The sequence below is a fragment of the Odocoileus virginianus genome, chromosome X (genome assembly GCF_023699985.2).
Source record: "Odocoileus virginianus isolate 20LAN1187 ecotype Illinois chromosome X, Ovbor_1.2, whole genome shotgun sequence".
Taxonomy (NCBI): Eukaryota; Metazoa; Chordata; class Mammalia; order Artiodactyla; family Cervidae; genus Odocoileus; species Odocoileus virginianus.
The window spans coordinates 34,667,066-34,686,090 of record NC_069708.1 but is presented as its reverse complement, the minus strand read 5'-3'; the positions used below and the strand labels follow the sequence as shown (position 1 = coordinate 34,686,090).

The 19,025-nt window shown below is 35.5% G+C and overlaps 1 protein-coding gene and 1 pseudogene across 1 annotated transcript; one reads left to right on the top strand and one right to left on the bottom strand.

Moving 5' to 3' along the window:
* The first annotated feature begins 6,242 nt into the window (after positions 1-6,242).
* LOC110143793 (biogenesis of lysosome-related organelles complex 1 subunit 5-like) lies at positions 6,243-6,797 on the top strand (annotated as a pseudogene).
* Positions 6,798-15,028: 8,231 nt separating this feature from the next.
* LOC110143790 (TLR adapter interacting with SLC15A4 on the lysosome-like) lies at positions 15,029-18,801 on the bottom strand. Its single transcript, XM_020903522.2, has 2 exons — positions 18,465-18,801; positions 15,029-17,199 (listed from the first exon to the last, which is right to left on the bottom strand). The coding sequence occupies exon 2, from the start codon at positions 17,156-17,158 to the stop codon at positions 16,256-16,258; it is 903 nt and encodes a 300-aa protein (XP_020759181.2). The 5' UTR covers positions 17,159-17,199; positions 18,465-18,801; the 3' UTR covers positions 15,029-16,255.
* Positions 18,802-19,025: the final 224 nt, after the last annotated feature.

Genomic DNA, 19,025 nt, shown 5'->3' with positions numbered 1-19,025 from the left:
TTCATATGATCATTTATAATGCTTTCTTGATATCTTGGAACTTCGTATATGAATCAAGTGTTTCCTATCATGGGTATGATTCTATTCCTATTTTATTATTTTTTTCTTTTCATTTATTTTTATTAGTTGGATGCTAATTACTTCACAACATTTCAGTGGGTTTTGTCATACATTGACATGAATCAGCCATGGAGTTACATGTATTCCCCATCCCAATCCCCCCTCCCACCTCCCTCTCCACCCGATTCCTCTGGGTTTTCCCAGTGCACCAGGCCCGAGCACTTGTCTCATGCATCCCACCTGGGCTGGTGATTTGTTTCACTATAGATAATATACATGTTGTTCTTTCGAAACATCCCACCCTCGCCTTCTCCCACAGAGTCCAAAAGTCTGTTCTGTACATCTGTGTCTCTTTTTCTGTTTTGCATATAGGGTTATCATTATCATCTTTCTAAATTCCATATATATGTGTTAGTATGCTGTAATGTTCTTTATCTTTCTGGCTTACTTCACCCTGTATAATGGATTCCAGTTTCATCCATCTCATTAGAACTGATTAACATGAATTCTTTTTAACAGCTGAGTAATATTCCATGGTGTATATGTACCACAGCTTCCTTATCCATTTGTCTGCTGATGGGCATCTAGGTTGCTTCCATGTCCTGGCTATTACAAACAGTGCTGCGATGAACATTGGGGTGCACGTGTCTCTTTCAGATCTGGTTTCCTCAGTGTGTATGCCCAGAAGTGCTATTGCTGGGTCATATGGCAGTTCTGAAACTTAAAATCTTTTGCAAAACAAAGGAAACTATAAGCAAAGTGAAAAGACAGCCCTCAGACTGGGAGAAAATAATAGCAGATGAAGCAACAGACAAAGGATTAATCTAAAAAATATACAAGCAACTCCTGAAGCTCAATTCCAGAAAAAATAAATGACCCAATCAAAAAATGGGCCAAAGAACTAAACAGACATTTCTCCAAAGAAGACATACAGATGGCTAACAAACACATGAAAAGATGCTCAACATCACTCATTATCAGAGAAAAGCAAATCAAAACCACAATGAGGTACCATTACACGCCAGTCAGAATGGCTGCTATCCAAATGTCTACAAGCAATAAATGCTGGAGAGGGTGTGGAGAAAAGGGAACCCTCTTACACTGTTGGTGGGAATGCAAACTAGTACAGCCACTATGGAAAAAAGTGTGGAGATTTCTATTCCTATTTTAAAAATCAACCCAATTGTTGGGTTTGCAGCCAATTATTTGTGTCTAGTACTTTGGGGGTTGCTTGGTGGATTTCTCCCCTCCAAGATTCTGATTGGATAGCTCTTAGGAAATTTATTTTAGAAGAAAGAAAGTTCAGTCTACTCTTAATATTACTAGATGGGATCCTCTCATCTGGCCAGTTAATAATACCTACTCTGACCCTGGTCATAAATATGAATTTTCCTCTAAAATTATTTAACCTCAGTCAAAGCAACAAGGAAATAAATCAGCCAAGGAATCAAACCTCCCACAATTACAGGATGAATTTATGTGGTTAACACCAGACTCTGGTCATTTGAATTTTAAGGGCCCTTACGTTAAACTAAGGATAACCAGCTTGGTAACACTAGGAAATTGGGCTGAGAGACTTATGGACAGTGCCAATACATAATTTTCTTGGAAGATAAAAAATGGTACAGAATAGACTAAGTCAGATGACCTGAGAGTATATTGGGCTGCATGTAATGGAAGTTCTTGACTTAACTCCTACTTGCAACTTTATTAATACTGCTATCTATGTTATTTGTACTTTGCCTGTTTTACAAGATTGTTGTTTCCTGCATTGCCAAATGTGTGACTGAGCCTCTGACAAAATATATAGTTTTATATGAGATCAATAATTGTAATAGTGTAATTCTAGGTATGGAAAGTTACAATAAGAAGGGATTTTTCCTGGACAATAACAGACAAGTAAGACAGGTGACCCAGAGTTCTTTAGCTACTGTTATGACCTAGTCCAGTAAAGTACATTAAGTGGCCTATCAGTAAAATATTTGCCAGGCCTAGAGATGGGCTTCCTAGCACTGTGGGATGAAATGATCATGGAATGCCTCATGAGCCATGGTTGAACTTACGACCATGAGGGGGCCATGTCAACTACAAATTGGTACTTGCCCTCTATTTCTACAAGGATTAGATCATGTGCTGCTTCTGCTGCTGACTTTCAATACCACCTCTTGAAAGTAGTTCATGATGGAGAGCAGAAATGAGTCTCTCTGCATGGGGGGGGGGTGTGGGGGACTGGCAGAACAGGTCTTCAGTTATTTTCAGGAGCCAATTTTATGAGCCCAATTCTTTTATCTCCTTATATCTAGAAAAACACTAAAATCCTTCATAGTGATGAATCCTCCTCATGACTAGCAAAATCTGCAAAAAGAATTGTGCTTGATTGCATGTACTCCCCCTTCACCAAAATCATATATATATATATACTGACCTTCCCTCCACCCTGCCTCTTTGGAGCAATTTCTCAGAGCTATCTGAAATGTCGTCTCCTGGACTATTGTCCTCATTTTGCTGCAAATAAAACTCTCATGTTGTGTAAGTTTTTCTCAAGTTGACAATAGCCTCCAGAACTCTTGGTCTTTTCACCTCTTACTTGGGTCCCTCAGTTCTCTGCCCACTGCCATCATGTTTTGTACCACTGTTCTCTCCCCATCTTCAATGTTCACTGTTGTTTTAATTACCCTGGAAAAAGCAAAGGACAGTGTTTAAGGTAGCATTGTCAGACAAAATACAGGATGCCAAGAAGCCCAACTAAATCTGAGTTTCACTTAAATGAATAATGTTTTTAATACGAGTGTGCCCCAGGTATTTCATGGGTGTATTTCATACTAAAAAGTAATTTGTTATCTTCCTGAAATTCAAATTTAAATGGACATTTAAAATATTTTATCTGCTAAATCTGGTAATGTTAACAACACAAGTTCTGATGTCAGAATGACTTCTTTTGAATATTATGTTTATTCTGAGTAGCTGTATGATTTTAAGCAAAAAGTTTTAACATCTCTTATCTTAATTTCCTCCTGTCTAAAATGAGGATAATGATATAAATTATCTAATAATGATTACTGAAAGAATTACTATATATAAGTGTAGATTGCCTATCATATAATCGAAATGGTAGCCATTGATATTACTAAATGACAATGGCTAATAATAGTGTTCCTCATGTTAGATAGATGTGCATTTAACAGGTAAGAAAATCTTCAGTTACATGGATAAAGCTCTATAGTCAAAATTTAGAGAACTTCACATAGATAGCTAGTCTTCTCAAGGAATGCATGGATCATTTTTATATATTTAAATTTTAAGTACAATTCATCAGTGTCTTAAAAAAAATAACTGTTTTGTTATGAAGCACAATATAATATCGGTAGCTTTTAGGTCTGAGACATCATATAAAACCAGGATACTAAAGTAGAATATTCAAGGTAATCAGTGTCTTACACCCAAGATGTGGTCCTCTCTTTTGTGTCTCAGGTCACTTGATTTGGTCAACAGATGGCAAGCAATAATTTCATAAGTCACTCTGCATCTGGGTAATGTATCAAGAAGCAAATAACTTTAGAGAAGAACACAGAAAGAAAGATTCAAAGCAAGGCAAGAAAGAATCAAAGAAAATGACTAACAATAAGGAAGACCCAGTCAAAAGATTTGGTGTTCATGAATATATCTTCACTTACTTAAGAGCTGCAAGGAAAAAGCAGAGCCAGAGTCTAGGAATAATAGCATTACTGAGTGTGTTTTGGAACAAGAATGTCAATACTGATACAAGCAGAAGAGAAGGTCAAAATATTTAACAACTCACATGAGCAGGAAATGCAGTAGGTAGCATTAGACCTGGGAATTAAAGATCCCTCATTTGTTTGTTGCTGGATCATAAAGAGATACAATGATTCAGATGGATGAGTCAGAGTGGCCAGGATATTTATGGGAGGAAGGATTGGAGGGTTAGGGGGTAGCAGCTTCATGCCAATTGGTACAGAAATTTTCAACATGTTTAATTATCAGCAAAGGTACTCTGGTGGATGACCCTGGATAGAAGATTCAAACTAGGGTACGAATAGGCTAAGCAAGCACAACTACCAACAGAGATTATCTAGAGCTACGTGTTATAACTCTTATGACCCTAAAGTTGGATTGTGGTGGTTTACTTTTGTTCTTTGATTCTGTATCAGATGGACTGTAAACTCAGTGAAAAGTAGTAATGGTATCAATTTTGTTCATCATTTATCAGGATTGCCTATCACAGTGCTTAATGAATATTTGTTTAATGAATAAAGAGCCAGTCAGTTTCTCATAGTGCCTGGAGTGTCCTAAGAACAAATCTTTCTAGAGGATGAAAAGCTCTGAGAATTCCTTCTGATCTTGAACTGCCCTTGGAGATCTGCTCCAGACAGAAACTGGTCCCTATCATTTAAACTCCTGGATATCAATTCCTAAGCCTCACCTCAGGAGAACACTAAAGTGCTCTATGATTATATGGCTTCCCTAAATCAGAGCTGAACCCTTAAATGAGAAGGACAGAACCACACAAGTCACTGGTATCGTGACCTGTTTCTTAAACTTTTTTCAATTCCACTCAAAAGTTTATTTGGCAAATATGTGTCCAGTTTACAATTATAGACAGAAATAAATTTCAGGAACAGCCTACCTATAGACTTCAGTCACTCTCAGCTAAAACCAAGGTCTTATGACAATATGTTCCCCATGATAAACTGCCTCAATTCATTTGGGGAAGTAAAAACCAGAACTACACTGCAATTCTGTAAGCTACAAATTTCTCAACTTTAAATAGAAATAACAGAATAATTCAAAGAATTAGCTGCCCACAACAATGATTCAGTATTTTTAATTTATGTCAATATACCTTATGAAATTTTTATTTAAGAACTTAAATAGAATTGTTTAAAAATTATTTCACTAGATTTCAACAAGTTATACTGTACTTTTACACTATAGTAAATATAAAACCAGCATTTTTACAAATTTCTACTAAATCTTAAGGAAGTGAACACTACATGAATGGGATCAAAAGTCCCAAATTTGTAATAAACTCTTTTCAAAAGGACAGTTATAGTTATTTTTTCTTTATGAAAACATTTCTTCAGTTTCCTTTTTTGCTTTCAAATATTATTTTTTCATGGATTTTTGCATATACATAACTGATTGGCCAATTTTCCATGCAAATGAATAGTATGAGAACATTAATTTACAAATTTCTTTCCTTATTATACTAACCGAAAATAATTGCTGACCAATTTTCATAATTATTCTGGTTTATTATACATACTAATCCTCATCAAAGCACCCCTCCACCCTTCATCCAAACACACATTATGTAATAATGCTATATTAGTCAAATTACCTGGAAAATTCATTTTATTGGATATAATACATATACTCTTGCCTCAAAGCAACCCTACAAAAAGGAAAATTACATGTGGAAAGATATCCCTAGAAAGCAATTTATTTTGTTTCTTACTTCCAAAAACCAGTTTAAATAAGACCCAACTGTTAACTGTCAGAAAGAGCCAGAAGATCTGCTTACGACTTTGAATGGAGCAGGTTCGTATTATCGCTGGCCTTAAGAACCTCAGGGGTAAAAAAAGAACCTCAGGTAGACTGACTTCTTTTAGAGACTAACTCATGAGACAGAGAGTTGAAGCCTAAAAATTTCAGAAGTCTAGTAGTCTATCTCTTGAACTGCTTTTAGTTATTTAAGAATGGTCCTGACAGAAAATTACTTGTAACTGTGTCAGACCCACTCTGGGCCCCACAACAGTGGCCTGAAACCTAAATATGGTATATAAGGTCAACTGACCTATGCAGGAAGGCAGTGACACTATATTGGGCATCATTCTTAATGTACCAGAATTCTTCTTTACCTAGATATATGATGATCCTCTCACACTGCTGAATCTATAACATTCTCCATACTTATAGAATCACAAAAGTAATACTTTCAATTCCTGAAAGAGTAAGACAAAGAAATTCATCATTTCATACATTTCAAATAACATTTTAAAAGGGACCTGCACAGTAATATAAGTGAAACCTATAATGAAAGAATGAAGAGTGACTACTTAGGGTCAAAACACACTAAACCACAACCTTTATGCATATTTCATTCAAGTACTAAAGGCAGTAAATATGAAGTCAAGATGAAAAAAAAACACTAAATTTGCAGGATGAGGTGGAGTGGGGCAGAGACCCTGGTGGGTTGTGAGGCCAGCACAGGCGGCAGCACCAAGAAGGACTCTCTGGGGTTCACGGGCTCACCAGCACACCTCATTACCAAGGATCTTGGAGAAAGGCTGTTAGATCACAGACCAGTTATCCAAGGTGAAACCCGTTACTTTGTGAAAGAATTTGAAGAAAAACGTGGTCTTCAAGAAATGTGAGTTCTTGAAAATCTGAAAAATATGATCCATGAGACAAATGAACATACTCTTCCAACGTGTAGAGAAACAATGCAAAACAACTTAAACCAAGGTCTCCAGAGACTGCAAGCAGCTACTGACTCGGTCTGTAGATTCTAGCAGAGGGAACAGGAGTGAAAAAAGATTCATAAAGACATTTTAATAGCTAGTGAGAAACAGCACGTCATGCAGTGGGAGGATTTCATGAAAGAGCAGCACAGCAAACAGGCAGAAGTGAACGAGGAGCACAGGAAGTCCATGGAGAAGCTGAGAGTGCAGTATGCAGAGAGAGAGAAGGACCTGCCAAGATTCTCAACCTTCTGAGAACTTAAACCACAGCAGTAACAAACTGAGAAAAACCTGACACCCTCCCCCCACCCCGCCAAAAAAAAAAAAAAAAAAACTGCTCCCACCAAACCATTTAGCCTCTGCTTCAAGCTTAGCAATATATTCGATGGCACTTTTCTGTCGGAAAACGGAGCCCTCTCCTTGAGTCTTTGCTATTTCCTACAGGACTGCCACATCTTTCCAGTTTCAAGTGCCTCTCAATGATTATTCGAAGGGGAAGGAATTGGAGGAAAGTGGTGTCCATCTGCTCTCAGTTAATGTGGACCAGTTTTGGTTTCCATTGATTGATTATCTCAGAGAACTAACCATAAGTACAGACTTCTTAGGGAAGTAATGCAATGCATCCTTCTGCAGGATCAATGTTAGTTTATCATTGTGGCTTAGAAAGCAGGGATGGTGTCTGCCTGTCATGGCCTCCTTGGTTCTTGAAGGAATGTTTACAGTGTTATTCCGTGAGTAATGTAGACAGAAACAACTGTCCCTGGAGCAGAGACCATATTCAGGACAGAGGAGAGTCAGAACCGTGTCTCTGCTGTGCACATGGGGCCACACTGGTCTCTGAACGGCCCGTTGGGAGAAGTTGTTTTATAATGCCATATTTTCACCGGACAACAAGAGATGCTTGTTAACATTGTGCCCTTCCAACACTTCATGTTTTCAGCTTTGTTTAAAACGTGCTCACAAGGAAAAGCTTACCAGAAACACAGTTGACTTTTAACCTTTCCAAGGACCAAAATCTTGTCCATAGTCTTTACCTCATTTTTACATCTGTTTTTGACAAGGAAAAGCTTACCAGAAACAAAGTTGACTTTTAACCTTTCCAAGGACCAAAATCTTGTCCATAGTCTTTACCTCATTTTTACATCTGTTTTTGCTGTGGGTAAGCTTTGTAAGATAAATAACGTCTCTACATGTCTCAGCCATTTAATGAGTAATCAGGAAATTCTGCCAAGGCCTCCCTCTGGAATCGTATAGATCCTGGCTCTGAGCAAACCATAAGTATTTGTCCACATGGCAAATGATCCATGTAAAATGTAAATCCTTTTTAGTGTTGAACGTCTGTTCTCATAAGCAGGTGTATTATGCAGAAACATGTACCAATTCTGTCATCACTGTGATCTTTAAAAATATGCCTTTCAAATCAAAACCACAATGAGGTACCATTACACGCCAGTCAGGATGGCTGCTATCCAAAAGTCTACAAGCAATCAATGCTGGAGAGGGTGTGGAGAAAAGGGAACCCTCTTACACTGTTGGTGGGAATGCAAACTAGTACAGCCACTATGGAGAACAGTGCGGAGATTCCTTAAAAAGCTGGAAATAGAACTACCATATGACCCAGCAATCCCACTCCTGGGCATACACACCAAGGAAACCAGATCTGAAAGAGACACGTGCACCCCAATGTTGATCGCAGCACTGTTTATAATAGCCAGGACATGGAAGCAACCTAGGTACCCATCAGCAACAAATGGTTAAGGAAGCTATGGTACATATACACCATGGAATATCACTCAGCCATTAAAAAGAATTCATTTGAATCCGTTCTAATGAGAATGGATGAAACTGGAGCCCATTATACAGAGCGAAGTAAGCCAGAAAGATAAAGACCAATACAGTATACTAAGGCATATATATGGAATTTAAAAAGATGGTAATGATAACCCTATATGCAAAACAGAAAAAGAGACACAGATGTACAGAACAGACTTTTGGACTCTGTGGGAGAAAGCGAGGGTGGGATGTTCTGAGAGAATAGCTTTGAAACAAGTATACTCTTAAGGGTAAAACAGATCACCAGACCAGGTTGGATGCATGAGACGGGTGCTCAGGGCTGGTGCACTGGGAAGACCCAGAGGGATGGGATGGGGAGGGAGGTGGGAGGGGGTTTCAGGATGGGGAACACATGTAAATCCATGGCTGATTCATGTCAATGTATGGCAAAAACCACTACAATATTGTAAAGTAATAGCCTCCAACTAATAAAAATGAATGAAAAAAAAGAATAAAAAGAAATGAGCTATCAAATCACAAAAAGAAATGGGTGAAACCTGAATGAATGTTATTAAGCAAAATAAGCTAGTCTGGAAAAGGTTATACACTGCATGCCGCCAATTGTACAACCTTCAGGGAAAGGTAAAACTGTAGAGCGAATAAAAATTACCAGAGCCATATGACCCAGCAATCCCACTTCTGGGCATACACACCGAGGAAACCAGATCTGAAAGAGACACGTGCACCCCAATGTTCATCACAGCACTGTTTATAATAGCCAGGATATGGAAGCAACCTAGATGCCCATCAGCAGACGAATGGATAAGGAAGCTGTGGTACATATACACCATGGAATATTACTCAGCCATTAAAAAGAATTCATTTGAATCAGCTCTAATGAGATGGATGAAACTGGAGCCCATTATACAGAGTGAAGTAAGCCAGAAAGATAAAGACCATTACAGTATACTAACACATATATATGGAATTTAGAAAGATGGTAACGATAACCCTATATGCAAAACAGAAAAAGAGACTCAGATGTATAGAACAGACTTTTGGACTCTGTGGGAGAAGGCGAGGGTGGGATGTTTCAAGAGAACAGCATCAAAACATGTATATTATCTAGGGTGAAACAGATCACCAGCCCAGGTTGGATGCATGAGACAAGTGCTCGGACCTGGTGCACTGGGAAGACCCAGAGGGATCGGGTGGAGAGGGAGGTGGGAGGGAGGATTGGGATGGGGAATACATGTAACCCCATGACTGATTCACGTCAATGTATGACAAAAACCACTACAATATTGTGAAGTAATTAGCCTCCAACTAATAAAAAAAAATTTAAAAAAATTTTTTTTAAATTAAATATGCTTGTTTCTTAAAAAAAAATCTGCATTTAACACTCTAAATGAGGAACTATGTATATATATATATATATATATATATATATATATATATATATATATTTTACCATGAACCAAGCAGAATTATATGCAATAATTTCAAGAGATTTGTGGCAAATGAATGTGAGATATGGATAGACTTTTCAGGTATTTTTTCATTGCTCTTCAGTGAAGAAAGGCACAAGAAAGAAAATACCCAGCTCGTTTGTGTTATCTCAGTGTTGCTCCTGCAGAAAAGTGACAATGCCTGCCTGTGTAAATTTATGGCTTACTGTCAAAGCTTCATTCTTGGCTGCGTATTTAAAATGTGATTAAAGTTAATAGAGGAGATGAAATAAGTATTTGAGATATCTTTCAATAACACAGAACTTCTGCCAACTCGCTCTGCCCGCTACTGTAGGCTTGACAAGCTCATCCATCATCCCCTGGTACCTAGACCAAAAAGAGTACTTGCTGACACACAGGCATGTTGGAATTTTCTTAATTCTCTTTCAGTGGATGGAAAAAGAAAGCATACCTCCAAAAATATCCTGCACATGAAAAGGGAGGGGAACCCTAAATGAAAATTCCCTTTGTACTGTAGAAAGTTTCAGAAGAGCTATTAATTGCCAGTGCACCAGTGAACAGATGCTGGAACCATGAAACCAGGACCGTGTGTGTGAGCAGTAACAATTCCTCCACTTGTGCATAGATTTTTGACAATGTTCATTCATCTCATGTGAATAATAAATACTTTACCATATGAGTTTTTTTATATTATATGAGGATCTAAGGGCCTTCTTAAACCAAAATTATTTTATGAATTTTTAAGCTTTAAATATTGATGCCAAATCTCTTCTTTGCAACTTTCTTAGTTATTCAATATACCTTCTAAAGGAGATGGTTGGTTCTCTTTTCTTTTAATATTTTTAGTAGTAAACACTTTCATTCATATTTCTCAGTTTCTAAATCACTTTTGATATGTATTTTATTTATATATAAAAATTTGCTTTAGTAGTTACATAATAAACCACATTTCTGCTGTTACATTGTCCAGCAGAGAGAGCATGGCTTCTGGGTGTCTCACAGGATTACTTTCTAATGAGCAAATGAAATAATGTTTTGTCAATTTAAAGTGCTATAGAAATGTTTGTTTTTAAATTCTTACTACTTTTTATTTTCCATCATGATTTCTTTTATTTTTTACTTGCATATGTGGATTTTTTTTTAATTTCCTAACATGTAGACTTTTAAGTTCTATTCTTATTTATTCCTGCTTTCATTGTACTGTGGTCCATGTTACAATTTGTTGAGATTTGCCATCTGACTTAAAGTATGATCAGTTTTTGTAAATGTTCTGTTAGTGCTTGAAAGTATGCCTATTTCCAGTTGTTGGCTGTTCATTAGACCAAACTGTTAATTGTGTTGGCCAAATTGTCTCTATTTTAATGTTCTTTTTCTTCTACTTGATCTTTCAGATTCTAAGAGGTGTTAAAATTTTCTGTTCTAGTGGATTTTCTAATTTCTGTAATTGTGTTAATTTTTGTCTTATATATCCTGAAACTTTGTTATTCAGTATATTACAAGTTTAGAATTGTTTATCTTCCATGTTTATAATTCAATCTTATATTTGTTGTCACAGCTTCTATTTCTAATAATGTTTTTGTATTATTTTATGTTGCCTTAAAATCTTATGTTTCTGAAAGAAATATTTATATACGCCACACCAGCTGGTTAGTATTTGTATGGTATATGTTCTCTATTCTTCTGTCAGATATTTATGCTGTGTTTTCATGTACCCACTAAAAACTAACTAGATTTGTTTTTCTATCTTTTAGCTGAGACATTAATTGATTTACTTTAGTGGAAACTGCTAACATATTAGGGTTTATTTATACCATCTTATTGTGCTTTTGGTTCTACCATTTTATCTCTCTGCCCTTGGGTGATTTTTTCCCTCCATCTTCTGCATTGAGTTTTTGTTTTTCCATTTACTTTTTCTCTGCTAGTTTAAAAGGTAAAACTCAAATTTTGTCTTTTTAGTGCTTACCATGAACTTTAGTTTGCATCGTTAACAGAATCTAAAGTTTTATGTTTTCACTCATGCTGAACATCAGGCTTTTGAACAAAATTTGATTGCCTTCCCTTAATTTATAAGTGTCTAGAATTTTAGTTTTATCTCAGTTTAATTTCAAAATGGTTATTGTATACAGTCAGTATTTGTTTAAATTTACCTATAAGTTTACTGTTTTATTATCCTTGAAAGTTATCTAGGCATGCAAGTCTAGATTGACAGTTATTTTCTCTCATTTTTTAATAATACTGTTCCACTGTTGTCTTGCTTCAATTGTTGCTTCTGAAATGACACTTGTCAGTTGATCAGTATTCCTTTGTAGGTAATCAGTCTTCTCTTTCAGGTTATGTTTAAGTTACTTATCTCTGACATTCTGCAATCAAATGTCATTATACTACAACCTATCTACTATGGATTTCTTTTTATTAATCTACTATGATTCACTGAGCTTCTTGAATCTGAGAATCAGTGCCTTTCGTGAATTATGAAAAATTTGAACTTTTACCTCTTTGAGAAATATACCTTTGCATTTTCTCAATTCTCTCCTTGAGGACATCAACTTAGACTTAAGTTTTACCATCTCACTCTGTTCTTTATATCTCATAATCTTTGTTTCATATTTTTCTATCTCATTGTTTCTGTGTTGAACACTAGATCATTTCTTTACATCCATTATCCAGTTCACTAATCGTGTCTTCTCACTGTCTCTAATGTATTTAACCTATCTATCATTTTAAATTGTGATTATATTTTTTCATTTCCAGAAATGTTGTTTTGTTCTTTCTCAAATTTTCTTGGTCATTTGGGGTAGTTCCTCTATTCCCTCTTTTTCTTTTCTTTTAACATATTAAATGTTCTTATTTTACATTCTGTGTGTGATAGTTTCAATATTTTTATCTTTTTTGTGTGTGCATCTGAATCTATAGTTTGTTCTGTCTGAAGCAAGTCTATGACTTATTTTCTCATGTGATCGGTGAATTTTCATTGTGAATTGACATTCCTCTGACCTCCATTTTGGAGAATTTTTGATACGTTCCAACAGTGAAGTTTCCTATTTTTTTTTCCCTAGCACCTCCATTTTGTTTCCTGTGGCCCTGCTAACCCTGGACCACTTCAGAGCCAGAGTTCCCCTTAGGTTTCCTGCTTCTCCTTCCGTCCTTCAGCGTGTATGTGTGCTCACTGACATTCGCAAGCCTTGTGAATTTCCTCCTTAAATATACAACAGTATCAGGCTGTGGTAAGACATTCCTAGAGATTTTTTTCATCTTTCATATCTCTACTTGGAACACAGATGAGGAATTTAAGGGGTTTTTCTAGTTCACTCACTGAGAGGTGCCTTTTGGGGAGTCATCAGTGGTACTGCAGTCCAGCTCAGTCCCTGTTGTGAAATGAATTGTGTCCCAAAACTCATATCTTGAAGCCCCAGCCCCCAGTGCATCTGTATTTGGAGATGGAGCTTGTAAGGAGGTAATTAAGTTTGGATGGAGTCAGAAGGGTGGGGCCCTGATCTGACAGAACCTGTGTTCTCACAGGAAAAAGAGACCCTCTCTCCATGTGTACACAGAAAAGGTCATATGGTCACAGCAGAAAATGTGGCTGTCTGCAAACTAGGAAAAGAGGTCTCAACGGGATGGAATTTTCTGGCGCCTTGATCTTGGACCTCTTGCCTCCAGAACCATGTGAAAATAATTTTCTTGTGTGTAAGCTGCCCATCTGTGGAGTTGTGTTATGGTGGCCCGAGCAGACCAACACAGTCCCAGGCCATGGTCCCTGCCCCCACGCAGGTATAGTCCTTAAAACTCGGGTCCTTCTAGGTATCAGGGGTGGGACCTGGGAAAGTTATCAGTTCTGTAGCCAAACTGTCTTATGGAATTTCAGCTTTTCCCAGTCTGCCTTCAGTAGTTTTCATTAATTTGCCATGAACTCAGCCATATACATATATAAAAAACACAGTTTAAATTTTCTCTAGCATTTCAGGTGTTCAGTAGCTAGTGAGATTTCTCTGTACAGAAATAGTGTCTTACATGCCTCTATTTAAAATGGATAGCCAACAGGGACCTACTATACAGCACAGGAAATGTCTCCCAGTGTTAAGTGGCAGCCTGGATGGGAGGGGAGTTTGGGGAGGAATAGATATATGTGTATGTATAGCTGAGTCCCTTCGCTGTTCACCTGGAAATATCACAATGTTGTCTGTTTTTCAGCTATACCCCAATACAAAGTAAAGTTAGAAATGTCAAAAAAATAAAATTAAAGTTACCAGAAAAAAGAAATGGCATGTTAGATAGGTATACATTGATATTATTATGTTCAAATTCCCCTCCTAAAATACCATGTCCATATTCTAGTATAAAGGATGATATCTTTTATTTCAGTCATTGTGCCTAATATTTTCTATTTGGTAGTTTCTTTTATCATTATTATTTGGTTTCTTCTTGTCTGTGAGCTAATTTGATTGTTTCTGTTCTGTTGAATTCATTTTGCTATTTGTAAGCTAATAAAAGCAAATAAGACTAAAAAGAAAAGAAAAGAAAAGAACACTAAATTTATAATCTTTCCTTGCTTATATATCACATTGAATTCTTAGGCCATTTAAAAGTGAGTATCTTTAGAAATTAAGAATTTTTTTGTCATAAACAAGAGAGAAAAATTTTAAATCTGAGAGTAAAATATACTTTGAAATTTGATATTAGCTAGATATTGTTTTTTATATAATGCTATGCAGTGTTAATAATATTTATGAATATACATGCTTCATAAATAAATTATTAATATGTATTACAACATCTAAGAAAATTTCACACCAATAATATTGCCCAACAACATTTAATTCACTTTGGAAAAGACAAAGTTTACATTAATATTTTATCATTTGGTAACTCATATTAAAATGTACAAATTTAGTAATATACAAAACAATGTACACAAAACTGTTTTTTTAATTAATTTATTTTTTATTGAAGGACAATTGCTTTACAGAATTTTGCTGTTTTCTGTCAAACCTCAACATGAATTGGCCATAGGTATACTTACATCCCCTGTTGAAGCTCCCTCACATCTCCCTCCCCATTCCATCCCTCTAGGTTGATACAGAGTCCCTGCTTGAGTTTCTGTATCTACAAAACACTAAGCCAGTTGTTCAAAAACCTTTATCATTGCCTCTTCAGAATCAAGTGTCAGAATGATGGAAATGGATTGAGAGGGTTATTGGACAACGTGTTGGAGAAAGAAAAACATCTTATTTTATGAACAACATCTTATTTTAAAGAAGAACATTTTTATTTTATGTAAATAAAAACAGGAAATAAATCAGGAGTACTTATTACTAGATTATAGAAATTTGGAAATGATGAAAATAAACTAATGATTTTGTGATCACAAAGAACAAATCATAAGGGCATCGGACTAACACATTCTTTAGAGTTTAAACGAAGACCAAATAAATTATTAGAAAGGAACATGTGAGTACTAAGGTACATATTTTATCAACCATAACAATTAGATAACATAAATTATATCACTTCATTTTACAAGCAAAAGTACATGCTAATCATTTTACTATACATAAGAGAGAAGTGTGAGCTATTGTGTCTTGTTTCCATGTCTGCAATAAACTATACCATTCATTTAAATATCTTTTACTAATTAATTTAATTAAACTCCAAAATTGCTATAACATCCTGCTTTTATCCTAGCCAGTATCTTGATTGAGGATAATATAAGAAGTGTAAAAAGTTGTCAAGAGAGCCTCTCTATTTCTAAATGGTGGTTCTCTATTCACTTTGTTCACTCTATGTATATGCTTTCCTTCCTCCCATAGCTGAAAACCACCATGCTTAACAGAGTGATATATAAAAGCAGATGCTTGTCCCAAGAAAGTTCAAAAGCATGAAGTTCAACTGCAAATCTTAATGGCAAATTCTCCATTTTTCCTTAAGCTCTCATTCCACATTTCTTTCAAGTATCATTTAAATCCAATTTTTATTTGAATAATTTCTGATTGCCAGTGTGAAAAATTTTGTATGTTGAAAATAAAAAGAAAAATATTTAGGCACTACTCATGTCTTTAAGCATTTTTGTGGAGAAAGAAATGCCTCTATCTGATACAGTTTCTAGTTGTCTTTTCGTAGCTGAGAAAAATTCTCTCTTCATCTCACTTTTTTAAAACCACTTTTGTGGTAAACAGATGAGTGAGAGTAAAGTAATCACTTTCAGATGCTGGTGGCAATTAGATAGATCACACATATGGAATTTACAAACTTGAATGTAGCAACCATTAAAGATGTCAAAACAATTAAAAGTATAGTCATAAAAGTTAATTATTTATATTGTCTCCTATAAGAATTCAGATGTACCATTGATCAAATAAGTTCTCAAAAACTATAGTAATCACACCACAAAGGGGCTGATGTGACACAATAAACTAGAGGAGACTACTGTTACTACAGTCTCATAAATCAGTCCAACCAAACTGCAGTTGATTCTTATTGTAGATGTGGTACAAGTTCTCTACTTCTCTGGTTTGATATTTGTAAATTAGGAGTGCTGAATTCAAAACTATTTCCATGGGAAATGTTACAGAGATTACATCTTGCTAAAGAATGTAGAACAACTTCCTGAAATTTCAATGCCTCTATGTTCTGCTCTTGAGAGATTTGGAGGCTAATCTGATTTATATCATTCATTAACAAATTGGAAGCCATAAGGTTGGTTATGGAGCAGCACTGAGTGAGATTTTCTTCCAAAAACTGTTTGTAGAGTTCATCCACTTTTTTTTCCATATAACCATTAAGCATAGAATTAGAGAGGGGCTGTTTATGAGACAACATACTTCTTTCTCGAATTTCATCGCCATTCAAAAGCTTTGAGGTAGGTAGTTTATCTAGAGGTTCAATGATGGGAGAATGACGTAACGGTATATCTACTGAAAGCAAAAGAGGACCACTAAGAGCATCATCACGTATATGTTCCACAAAGCAGCCGGAATCATACATGTTACCTACATGGTCTCCTCCAATCTGTAGATCAGGATAATTCTGGCAAATACTTGTACATGAATAAGATCGGTATAAATCTAGTTGTTTTTCATCATGTTGTTCTCTTTTTGGAATGGGCAGTGCAGCAGACATATTCCCTAGAAGGGAGGCAGTCTTGCATTTTGCTACAGTTATCTCATCCAAAGATTTTATTTTACTTGTATCATTACTTTTCTCTGTTATACTTTCTTTCATGACCTTATTTTCATTTTCCATTTTATCAGGGGAAAGTGAATTATTCTCTATATCTAAAAGTTGCTTTTTCCAAGTTTCCTTTTCATCATTTGAGGTTTTCTTACATGTAACTTGTTCTTTGTATAGGAGTTCAATTAGGAAGGATTCTCCAAGCATTTTATTAGACAAGGTTTCTAATCAGAAGAATGCAATATGTCCTGAAAATTAAAAAAAAAAAAAACTCATTAAGGCAACAAGATGTACAGAACAGACTTTTGGACTCTGTGGGAGAAAGCAAGGGTGGGATGTTCTGAGAGAATAGCATTGAAACAAGTATACTATCAAGGGTGAAACAGATCACCAGCCCAGGTTGGATGCATGAGACAAGTGCTCAAGGCTGGTGCACTGGGAAGACCCAGAGGGATGGGATGGGGAGGGAGGTGGGAGGGGGGATCGGGATGGGGAACACATGTAAATCCATGGCTGATTCATGTCAATGTATGGCAAAAACCACTACAATATTGTAAAGTAATTAGCCTTCAACTAATAAAAATAAATGGAAAGAAAAAAAAACATTTAATGGAGACTTAACTGCTACATGAAAACACAAATAATTAAGGGAGACACTATTGCTCAAAGGATAGAGAATAGGACCAGGAGTAAGGAGACTTGGTTTCCAATTCTGTCATTACTTATTTACTATCAGGCAATTTATTTACCATTCCTGGGTATTGATTTTCCTGTTAAATGGTGATAATAATGCTCCCTAGAGTTTTTCATTGGATTGTTATCAGGATGTTATATGGCATACATGCAAATGTTTTAAAAGTACATATTTCTACAAATATATACTTATTTTAATATATACTCAACTGTCATGAATAATTTATTTTAAATTTATTAGTTAAAGTGCCTAACCCTTTATTTTCAAATAGCCTGCTTAAAACCAAGACTGATTTTAAGGAATTTGTCTTAACAGTGCTTTAATTAATATTACTTGAGTCACATTGAAAACAATTACTATACCTTAGAATGTATTTGAGAGACAGATATTTATATACAGTTTGGATTTCTGCAAACTGTCTGATTTAAGCTATAAATATATCCATTTACTTTTTCAGTAATCTAAATACAAATAGGTTTGTCAAACTCACTACCATTCTTTTTTGTTTTAATTTTCTTTCCCTAATTCCCTTCCTCCCTTTTGTTCTTTTCTTTTGGACTTAAATCTTATTTTCCAGAGCACTTATACCAGTCTTTTGTATGATTCTTTAGTACAATTTTAAGACTTTCAACTTCCCCTAAAAATGCTACAAGAGTTCAAAAGGGAAAAGCGGATTTGATTCAAGAAACAATTTTCCTTTAATAGATCTGTAGTGTCTACTATAAATGTCTCCAGGAAACCTACTTATTCATATTTAAAGCCTTTTTATTGTAGAAAATAAAACAACACAAACTAAAATACATAAGAATTTAGACTTACCTTTTCTGAATGTCAGGATACCTAAAAAAAGACTCAGTCTTCTGAGATTGCAACAGTCCAAATACAGGAATAGTCCCTTTTGGCTTGTTCTTTCTCAACTCTAGCTATATATACCTCAGAATTATAACTGTAACCACACAAAATGAAATGGTTCTCCTTTCCATTCATACCCTAGGACTGAACCAACTAATAGGAAAATAATGTGGGTTGATCACATATATGGTACGGTAATGATCACATACTAAAAGAGGATCTTGAAAGTATTGAATACAAGATGCAAATGACAGTGGGAAATGTTAACAGCAATAGCTCTCTTCTTTAAAGTGAAGATATAGACAAGGATATTTTAATGTTTTAAGTAGCAAAAAAGCAGTATGGTAACCAGCATATTTTGCAATAGTGTATAATTAAAACAATAAAAGACAATGATTCACTTATTATACCTCTATTATATGAAATACTAAACTGAGGACTTTTAATGATGGAATGATAATAAAAATAAGTAATTACTATATAACAGTCATTCTAAATGCCTTTCTAACTCACATGTGACTAAATGTC

Excerpts from the sequence above, each read along its gene's own strand:
- LOC110143790 (XM_020903522.2), bottom strand. The coding sequence starts at position 17,158 with ATGCTTGGAGAATCCTTCCTAATTGAACTCCTATACAAAGAACAAGTT.